Source organism: Tachysurus vachellii, chromosome 16, assembly GCF_030014155.1.
Source record: "Tachysurus vachellii isolate PV-2020 chromosome 16, HZAU_Pvac_v1, whole genome shotgun sequence".
In the NCBI taxonomy this organism is placed as follows: Eukaryota; Metazoa; Chordata; class Actinopteri; order Siluriformes; family Bagridae; genus Tachysurus; species Tachysurus vachellii.
The window spans coordinates 17,669,988-17,680,682 of record NC_083475.1 but is presented as its reverse complement, the minus strand read 5'-3'; the positions used below and the strand labels follow the sequence as shown (position 1 = coordinate 17,680,682).

Here is a 10,695-nt window from a genome sequence, read left to right as displayed (position 1 = left end):
GCATCAAGGCAGGATACACCCTGGACGGAGTGCCAACCCATCGCAGGGCACACACACACTCTCATTCACTCACACACTAGGGACAATTTTTCCAGAGACGCCAATCAACCTACCATGCATGTCTTTGGACCGGGGGAGGAAACCAGAGTACCCAGAGGAAACCCCCGAGGCACGGGGAGAACATGCAAACTCCACACACACAAGGTGGAGGCGGGAATTGAACCCCCAACCCTGGAGGTGTGAGGCGGACGTGCTAACCACTAAGCCACCGTGCCCCCCATAGAAATACAGTGATACTGTATATATATTTTTTAAGGCGAATTGAATTGTGGATTGTTTCCGGTTTCAGTACTCAGTACTTGTCTTCTCTCTCAGGTGATGGAGAACGAGCGGCAGATCATTACCAGCATGCCGTGCAGCTGAAGCCCTCTCACTACGTTGCCATGGTGAATCTGGCCCGTCTGCTGCGCTCCTCTAACGACAGCAAAGAGGCAGAGATCTGGTATAAACGGTAAGCTGATGAACGGCTCGGCTCTCAGATTAGGGTTCCGGGTGGTAACTGGATCGAGGAGCAATTACCAGAATATGAAACATGTAGGAGATTTAAATAAATCCAGGTTGTACATTGCTGTTGTAATTTAGAAAGAAACAGGAAGTGACAGGTTTATTAAGAAAGTATTAGACAGGATTTAGTGGTTTATCTCATTGAAAGCATTTAACCGCTGATGTTTGACCAGATGTTCAGGTTCTACCAGCAACTGAATTAAGGGGTGGGGCTCCGCCGCTCTGGTCTAAACTGTTTCTCCATCCATTTGCTTATCCTGCTAACCCCATCACACACACTTTCACACACACTACAGACAATTTAGAGATGCCAGTCAAACTAGAACGTCTTTAGGCTGGAGGAGGAAACCAGAGAACCCAAAGGAAACCTCTGAAGTACAGGGAGAGCATGTGAACAACACACACACACACACACAGGAAAACATACTAATAAAACACTATCCCCCTGGTCTTAACCAAATTATACTTAATAAATTGTAAGTAATTAGCTTTTTTTTGCCAAATAAACATAAATCTGCCCAGAAGCTTGTATTTGTTAGTGTTATTTATTAGAAACACCTGAACATCTGCTCATTCATGCTTGTATCCAATCAGCCAATCATGTGGCAGCATGACATAAACGTCAGGGGAAAAAAGTGTGGAGAAAAAAGATGAATTCAGTGATGAGCTTGGAATTTTGTTAAACTAAACTCTGCACATTAAAAAAAAATAATAATAATAATTTATTCATCTTTAAATGTGATATTAAAATTTTCCTCTCTGAGACATTGTAAACTTTTCATAATTTTTCTTTCTTTCATTTATTTTTTTTTTTTTAAATATAAATACATTCTGTATGAATGCAGCAGACATGATGTTAAAATGTTCTTAATCTTTTTAAAATTGCCAAACTTTTTTCAGTGTGTTCAAATTATTTACAAACAAAAATCAGATTTTCATAAATTTTTATGTTTTTTTCATAACAATACATTTTATTTGAAAATCTATTATTAAAAAAAACAAACGTTTATGAAATTTGTGTTTTTATTTTGGATTAAACGTTTAAAGTTAAATGTTTAAAGATTAAACATTTATTAGAAAGGTTTATTATTAAAAATAAAGTTGTTTTGCTGTTAGACTTATTATTTTAGGGCGTTTTTACACCTGGTCACTTCATGTGTTTTCTCTGATTTGTTATGTCTGATCTTTCTCTGATTTGTTAAAACTGTTCCATTTACATCAGGCCACATAAATGCGTCTCGGCGAATCGGATATCAATCCGATCTTTCTACTCCCGCCCAAAATGCAGATGTATTTTACCTCATTTCCGGGGTAATCGAAATGGAACACGCTTTGGTGTGTGCGGTTTTCAGAATGTAATTAAAAAGAAGACTAAAATACTCGTTACGACGGTTAGGCTACAAAAAACAGCATTAACTGTTTGCTGCATTTTCGCTGGCGGCAGCAGCGCATTTTAAGACCCAACGAGAACAACCACATTCATTTACACCTGTCCAGTTTCATCTGAAATGAGTCCCAGACCTCCTCCTGAAGTGGTTTGTACCATCGGATTTATATCCGTCTCGAAAACGTTTCGGAGGGCATTTAGACCTGGTCTTTTTACCATCGGATAGATATCTGATCACAGAAAACGCATGACGTGACCAGGTGTAAAAAGCCCCTTAGATATTTTAATTGATTATAGTATTATTCTTTGTATTTATGTTGATTATTATGAAGGTTATTTAGGAACACTACTGTGGGAGGGAACCTACATGTCCTGATGCATATCATGTTTTGTAGTAATGTTATTGAGAAACATGTTATGATATTTTTTTGTCATATCGACCACGTTCAGTGTAGAATTGTGTGTGTGTGTGTGTGTGTGTGTGTGTGTGTGGGCACACACTCAGGGCGCTGCAGGTGGTGCGTAAGGTGGATATCCTGACTCCTCTGGGAGCGCTGTACTATAACACGGGCCGCTATGAGGAGGCTCTTCAGGTGTACCGTGAGGCCTCGTCTCTGCAGCCGAACAACCAGGACATCTGGCTCGCTCTGGTGAGAGCTCCATTTTAATCCTGTCTGTATTGTAGAACAGCAACAAACTGTACTTAGTCTGCTGTAAGCTGCTAGAGGATGTGCAGTGAAAGCCGAGTGGTTGGTGTTCAGGAAGAGGAAAGGCATTACGTGATGCCACTGCGCTGTTTGTGGTTCTGAGAGAGACGAGGCGCTCTGGCACGTAACGAAGTCTCTACAGAGCCTGTGATGTGATTTACATCAGCATCTGAGCCACACTGTGGCGTCTCGTATGCACTAGTGACATTTTCTTTCTTTTCTTGTGTCTTCAGGCTCAGGTGTTAGCGATGGCAGGCCGTGCAAAAGAAGCCGAGAAAATGACTTTGGGCATCATTTCGAAAAGTAACAGCTGTATAGAGTGTTACCGCCTGCTGTCTGCTATATACAGCAAGCAGGGAAACCACACTGAGGTAGGGCTGTGTGTGTGTATAAGTGTATGTCTGTATGTGTATAAGTCTGTGTGTCTGTGTCAGTGGGTGTGTGGATATGTCTGTGTGTCTGTGTCAGTGGGTGTGTGTATATGTCTGTGTGTATATGTCTGTGTGTATATGTCTGTGTGTCTGTGTCAGTGGGTGTGTGTATATGTCTGTGTGTATATGTCTGTGTGTATATGTCTGTGTGTATATGTCTGTGTCAGTGGGTGTGTGTATATGTCTGTGTCAGTGGGTGTGTGTATATGTCTGTGTGTATATGTCTGTGTGTATATGTCTGTGTCAGTGGGTGTGTGTATATGTCTGTGTGTATATGTCTGTGTGTCTGTGTCAGTGGGTGTGTGTATATGTCTGTGTGTGTATGTCTGTGTCAGTGGGTGTGTGTATGTGTGTATATGTCTGTGTGTCTGTGTCAGTGGGTGGGTGTCTATGTCTGTGTGTATATGTCTTTGCATATATGTCTGTGTGTGTCTGTGTGTGTGTATGTCTGTGTGTGTATATGTCTTTGTGTATGTGTCTGTGTGTATGTGTCTGTGTGTATGTGTATGTGTCTGTGTGTATGTGTCTGTGTGTATATGTCTGTGTGTATATGTCTTTGTATATATGTCTGTGTGTCTGTGTGTATATGTCTGTGTGTATATGTCTGTGTGTATATGTCTGTGTGTATATGTCTGTGTGTATATGTCTGTGTGTATATGTCTGTGTGTATATGTCTGTGTGTATATGTCTTTGTGTATATGTCTGTGTGTATATGTCTTTGTATATATGTCTGTGTGTATATGTCTGTGTGTATATGTCTGTGTGTATATGTCTGTGTGTATATGTCTTTGTGTATATGTCTGTGTGTATATGTCTGTGTGTCTGTGTGTATATGTCTGTGTGTATATGTCTGTGTGTATATGTCTGTGTGTCTGTGTCAGTGGGTGTGTGTATATGTCTGTGTGTATATGTCTGTGTGTCTGTGTCAGTGGGTGTGTGTATATGTCTGTGTGTATATGTCTGTGTGTGTATGTCTGTGTCAGTGGGTGTGTGTATACGTCTGTGTGTGTATGTCTGTGTGTCTGTGTCAGTGGGTGGGTGTCTATGTCTGTGTGTATATGTCTTTGTATATATGTCTGTGTGTGTGTCTGTGTGTGTGTCTGTGTGTGTGTATGTCTGTGTGTGTGTATGTCTGTGTGTATGTGTCTGTGTGTATGTGTCTGTGTGTATGTGTCTGTGTGTATGTGTCTGTGTGTATATGTCTTTGTGTATATGTCTGTGTGTGTGTGTGTCTGTGTGTATATGTCTGTGTGTATATGTCTGTGTGTCTGTGTCAGTGGGTGTGTGTATATGTCTGTGTGTATATGTCTGTGTGTATATGTCTGTGTCAGTGGGTGTGTGTATATGTCTGTGTCAGTGGGTGTGTGTATATGTCTGTGTGTATATGTCTGTGTGTATATGTCTGTGACAGTGGGTGTGTGTATATGTCTGTGTGTATATGTCTGTGTGTCTGTGTCAGTGGGTGGGTGTCTATGTCTGTGTGTATATGTCTTTGTATATATGTCTGTGTGTGTGTCTGTGTGTGTGTCTGTCTGTGTGTATATGTCTTTGTGTATGTGTCTGTGTGTATGTGTCTGTGTGTGTGTGTCTGTGTGTGTATGTCTGTGTGTATGTGTCTGTGTGTATGTGTCTGTGTGTATGTGTCTGTGTGTATGTGTCTGTGTGTATGTGTCTGTGTGTATATGTCTGTGTGTGTGTGTATATGTCTGTGTGTATATGTCTGTGTGTATATGTCTGTGTGTCTGTGTCAGTGGGTGTGTGTATATGTCTGTGTGTATATGTCTGTGTGTCTGTGTCAGTGGGTGTGTGTATATGTCTGTGTGTATATGTCTGTGTGTCTGTGTCAGTGGGTGTGTGTATATGTCTGTGTGTGTATGTCTGTGTGTCTGTGACAGTGGGTGTGTGTATGTGTGTATATGTCTGTGTGTCTGTGTCAGTGGGTGGGTGTCTATGTCTGTGTGTATATGTCTTTGTATATATGTCTGTGTGTGTGTCTGTCTGTGTGTATATGTCTTTGTGTATGTGTCTGTGTGTATGTGTCTGTGTGTATGTGTCTGTGTGTATGTGTCTGTGTGTATGTGTCTGTGTGTATGTGTCTGTGTGTATGTGTCTGTGTCTGTGTGTATATGTCTGTGTGTATATGTCTGTGTGTATATGTCTGTGTGTATATGTCTTTGTGTATATGTCTTTGTATATATGTCTGTGTGTATGTGTGTGTGTGTCTGTGTGTATATGTCTGTGTGTATATGTCTGTGTGTATATGTCTGTGTGTATATGTCTGTGTGTATGTGTCTGTGTGTATGTGTCTGTGTGTATGTGTCTGTGTGTATGTGTCTGTGTGTATGTGTCTGTGTGTATGTGTCTGTGTGTATATGTCTGTGTGTATATGTCTGTGTGTATATGTCTGTGTGTATATGTCTTTGTGTATGTGTCTGTGTGTGTGTCTGTGTGTATGTGTCTGTGTGTATGTGTCTTTGTGTACATGTCTGTGTGTATGTGTCTGTGTGTATGTGTCTGTGTGAATATGTCTGTGTATATGTCTGTGTGTATATGTCTGTGTGTATATGTCTTTGTGTGTGTCTGTGTGTATGTGTCAGTGGGTGTGTGTCTGTGTCAGTGGGTGTGTGTATGTGTCTGCGGGTGTGTGTATGTGACTGCGGGTGTGTGTATGTGTCTGCGGGTGTGTGTATGTGTCTGCGGGTGTGTGTGTGGCTGTGTTTGTGGTTGTTTGTGGGTGTTTGTGTGTGTGTGCATCTATTTCTGGGTTTGTGTGAGTTCATTACTGTAATATAAAATATTTACAGCAGCAAAGTTTGAGCTTCCATTTCGGAAATTATCCTCTTTTCCCTGAAGTGGAAATAAAATCTCTCTCTGTCTCTCTCTCTCTCTCTCTCTCTCTCTCTCTCTCTCTCTCTCTCGATGAGTGGAATTTAATATGACAACTCTTCATCACATTTTATCCTCCTTAACCCCAGAGATCAGGCTCTGAGTAGTTTGGGTTCATTCTGTTTTCATTTTAAAGCAGTTATTTCAGCCATCTATTAATCATCAAAAACATATCGACCTCAGTTTCTTCATCACAAGAAAACAAAAGAGAAGAATGTCTGAATGTATTTCTGCATTATGCAGGTAACAGCGAGAGATGAAATGTGCACTGTAGCTCTGTTACACAGGCACTGTGTAGACCTGTTTAAATCACTTATTTTACATCAAAAAAGTCTGTCATCATTAATGTCAGTGTAGCTAGAATGCAGGGAAACAGTAGGTTTTTTTGCTCCAACCCTCCCCTCCCTCCCTCTCTCTCTCTAACCCCCTGCCTCCCTCCCTCTCTCTCTCTCTAACCCCCTGCCTCCCTCCCTCTCTCTCTCTAACCCCCTGCCTCCCTCCCTCTCTCTCTCTAACCCCCTGCCTCCCTCCATCTCTCTCTACCCCCCCGGCCCCCCCCCCCCTCTCTAACCCCCGCCCTCTCTCTCACTAACCCCCTGCCACCTCTCTCTAACTCTATGCCCCCTCTCTCTAACCCCCGCCCTCTCTCTCACTAACCCCCTGCCACCTCTCTCTAACTCTATGCCCCCTCTCTCTAACCCCCTGCCCTCTCTCCCACTAACCCCCTGCCCCCTCCCTCTCTCTCTAACCACATGCCCCCCTTCTCTAACCCCCCCAACCCCTATTCACAGCGAGACTCCAGCCAGCTTCACATCTCAAAAGTCAAGTTTTGTGTATTGTTACACCTGGATGAAGGTTTACAGATGTTTTACAGCTGTGGTTAATTAATTACTGTGTGTGTGCCTGTGTGTGCCTGCGTGTGTATCTGTGTGTGTTACAGGCATTGGATGCTTTAGACCGAGCGCTTCAGCAGGAGCCGATGGACATGGCAGTGAAAGCGGAGCTGCATTTCTCCATTGGCAACCAGCTCAGAGAGATGAATGAGTTAGACAGAGCCTTTGAGGTACTTTGACCTCTTTCTCTGTCCCTCCCTATCTCTCTATTTTACTCTCTCTCTGTGTGTCTGTCTGTCTGTCTGTCTGTCTGTCTCTCTCTCTCTCTCTCTCTCTCTCTCTCTCTCTCTCTCTCTCTTTCTCTCTCTCAGTCAGTTCCCCTTCATCTTCCTTCTCAGATGTTCCTTTCTTTTATCTTTTTTTAACTCCTCTTTCACTTTATTGAACCATCCGTGTCTCCATGAATAACAAGAAGTTCAGTGAGGGATAGTTAGTTAGTAAGTTGGTTAGTTAGTTTGTTAGTTAGTGTGCTCTCTCTCTCTCTCTCTCTCTCTCTCTCTCTCTCTAACCTTCTCATCCTTCAGAAATAACTGCTCTCTTATCTGGAGCCACACAGAGCTCTCTTTAATAGAATTCCCATTGTCTGGGTTTTAATGGAGCTTGATGTTTACTTCCTCAGCTCTGTTCTCCTTTAGCTGGCCTGATGGGGTAATCCCACTGGTTTCCTGTAAATACAGCTCTTTTGGCTGTTCTGCTCGTGCTTGGACAGAATCCAGCACTCCTGGCCCTCTTCTGGGTCTTATTTTGGCCACAGAAGGCTGCTATCAAGTTTAGAGGTTGACAATAAAGATGTATTAAATTCAGTTAGACAGTTTTGGGTCAAGAGGAGAACAATTCTACAGTATAGAGTTACTTTGTGCTGCGATACAAGCGTTAGAGGACTGTCTCTGTTCCTGCATCTCTGTTCCTGCATCTCTGTGCGTGTGTCTCTGTGCGTGTGTCTCTGTGCGTGTGTCTCTGTGCGTGTGTCTCTGTGCGTGTGTCTCTGTGCGTGTGTCTCTGTGCGTGTGTCTCTGTGCGTGTGTCTCTGTGCGTGTGTCTCTGTGCGTGTGTCTCTGTGCGTGTGTCTCTGTGCGTGTGTCTCTGTGCGTGTGTCTCTGTGCGTGTGTCTCCGTGCGTGTGTCTCCGTGCGTGTGTCTCTGTGCGTGTGTCTCTGTTCCTGCATCTCTGTGCGTGTGTCTCTGTGCGTGTGTCTCTGTGCGTGTGTCTCTGTGCGTGTGTCTCCGTGTGTGTGTCTCCGTGTGTGTGTCTCCGTGCGTGTCTCCGTGCGTGTCTCCGTGCGTGTGTCTCCGTGCGTGTGTCTGCGTGCGTGTGTCTGCGTGCGTGTGTCTGCGTGCGTGTGTCTGCGTGCCTGTGTCTGCGTGCCTGTGTCTGCGTGCCTGTGTCTGCGTGCGTGTCTGCGTGCGTGTCTGCGTGCGTGTCTGCGTGCGTGTCTGCGTGCGTGTCTGCGTGCCTGTGTCTGATTGTGAGTGTCTGATTGTGAGTACATGTCTGTGTGTGTGTGTCTGTGTGCTCACTTATGTCTGTGTGCGAATGTCTGCTTGTGAGCATCTGGATGTGTGTTTGTGTCTGTGTCAGCACGCGTGTCTGTGTCTTCACACGTGTCTGTGTCAGCACGCCTGTCTGTGTCTGCATGTGTGAATGTGCATGCATGTCTGCATGTGTGTGCATATGTGTGTATTGTTACTGAGGGTGATGAGTATTTTTCTTCTACAGAGCTACAAGCTCGCTGTTGCACTCAAGCCTGACCAGTCCCAAGCCTGGATGAACATGGGTGGCATACAGCATATAAAGGTATTTATAAAGCATGCATTTTATTTCCTCTGACACTGGAGGCTTTCTCAGGAACAAAATAACGAGCATAGTGTGTGTAAAGCATAAATTCTGCTTTAACTCACGAGCGGAATCTGTGTTTATTCCCAATTAAAAATGAAATCATTTTTGGTTCAGATTTACCTCTTCTTGCAGGGAGACTATAAAGCAGCAAGAACATACTACCAAAGAGCTCTCCTGCTCTCTCCTGGCTCCAAGCTGCTTAAGGAGAACCTGGCCAAGCTGGACAGACTGGAGAAGAAACTACAAGGAGGATAAGAAGAGCCTTTAAAACACAGTCATGAGATTACTTTACTGAGGGATTGCAGAGTCAATCCACACACACACATACACACATATACACACACACACACACACAGATCCTGAGCTGACTTTTAAAAGCGTCTGCACTAATCAATGGTGCTGGAAAAGAAACAGGAGGTGTACCGTGTAAAAGGAGATCCAGGGTTAACGTTAAGGATCCATGCTGCAGTAGTGCGACAGAGCTCAGCATATAGTACATCAACTCGTCTTATGTTTAGCTTTATCTGATCTCTTTTCAGAAGCGAGAACATCTTAAAGATCCCCTGCAAAAACATGTATTTCATTCACCCCGGTTCAGCAACTTCAGATGGAACAGGACCGGACCGGACAGGACAGGACAGGACAGGAACGGACAGGACAGGATTGCTCTTGAAATGTGTTCTGTGAACATGACGCCGTTCTCCGTTTGACGCAGAAAGATCAGGAAGCTTTTGTTTTCCCATGTTTTGCTTTGTGTACAATTTTTATCCATGATTGTATGAGTGACATTTACGCAATTACGTGTGTAAAGTTGCAGGAATGTCACCCAAGTCAACTAGTCATTTTTTTTTTTTCTTATTCCAAAAGTTTTTGTGAATATAGAAAAGTCCAAAACGACAAACATCGCAGAACTCTGTATGATTTACGTATCAGGCTCTTTTCATTTTGCCTTTTTAAACGAAGACAAATGTTTAAGTGCTTTTTGATGCTCATGTTTTCTCCATGTTGACTTGTGATCAGAATTTCATGAACATTTCCTTCATATTCTTCAGCTGTCATGAAAAAGCTTCAGCACTTCAGTGTGTTTCATGTCATTACCAAATCCCATGTGAAATTATATTCCTTTATTTAATAAAGAAAATCCAAACCGGATCATTTCTGAAGGCTTGTAATACGACTCACTGGGATTTCACTCTCTTGCCTACGTGACCTGACACCAGAGAAAAATGTAACGTGTGCACATTTCCACAGGAAACTGCAAGAAGGTGGATTTAAACGACACTGATGAATTTGATTCATTATAAATTGTTAGAAGTAAAATGATGCCAAGGTTGTTCATTTTACATAATAATTTTCATTCCTACTTTCTCATAAAGGAGTTTACTGAAGAAATGAAGTATGAAATTAGAATTTAGAACGCACCAGGGAAATCAAGTTGAAGTTAACTCATGCAAGAAAATGCTCTAACGTACAAAAAAGTGCTCACTGAGGAAGAAAAATTGATAAGCACTAAGGTTGAGTTATTCTTAGCTTTAAAAGGAAGGAGACCTGGAGCAGGTAAGCGTATAGCTTCTTATGCTGGACAAAGTGGACGAAGGGACAAGACGTCTGTACTGTATGTCAGCTGTGTTTAAAGCAAAAGCTGCGTCATGCGTCACTGTGTGGCTGCTGGAAGGTTTCTCTGCCCCTGGCATTTATTTGTAACTGAAGTTGTTTTTCAGTTCTTAGCATTTCCTGATGTGTTATTGTTGTCAATCCATGCTTTGTTGCACTCGTTCTAGCATGGCACAATTCCTGTAAATCATTTCATGGTCAATAAAGTTAAACAATTACTATCAAATATTAACCTGTGTTTACCGAGATCAATGAGCAGCCTAAGGAGAAGTTGCTTTCCATGTAGACTGATAATCTTCCAGTATAATATAGATAAGATTAACTTTGACACTGGAGGTATGTGTACTGTAGACGTATGTGTCAGGAGCACAGAGTAT

The 10,695-nt window shown here is 42.8% G+C and overlaps 1 protein-coding gene across 2 annotated transcripts in view; it reads left to right on the top strand.

The window, feature by feature from the left end:
* tmtc1 (transmembrane O-mannosyltransferase targeting cadherins 1) overlaps nucleotides 1-9,876 on the top strand; it is a 43,026-nt gene extending 33,150 nt beyond the window's left edge. Inside the window, exons 15-20 of one of the 2 annotated variants that reach the window (XM_060889106.1) lie at nucleotides 376-511; nucleotides 2,457-2,601; nucleotides 2,892-3,029; nucleotides 6,916-7,038; nucleotides 8,585-8,662; nucleotides 8,837-9,876. In XM_060889106.1, the coding sequence (XP_060745089.1) occupies nucleotides 376-511; nucleotides 2,457-2,601; nucleotides 2,892-3,029; nucleotides 6,916-7,038; nucleotides 8,585-8,662; nucleotides 8,837-8,959 (743 nt within the window). In that variant the 3' untranslated portion in view covers nucleotides 8,960-9,876. The remainder of the gene's footprint in view (nucleotides 1-375; nucleotides 512-2,456; nucleotides 2,602-2,891; nucleotides 3,030-6,915; nucleotides 7,039-8,584; nucleotides 8,663-8,836) is intronic. The other variant, XM_060889107.1, reaches the window with a different exon arrangement.
* The last annotated feature ends 819 nt before the right edge of the window (nucleotides 9,877-10,695 follow it).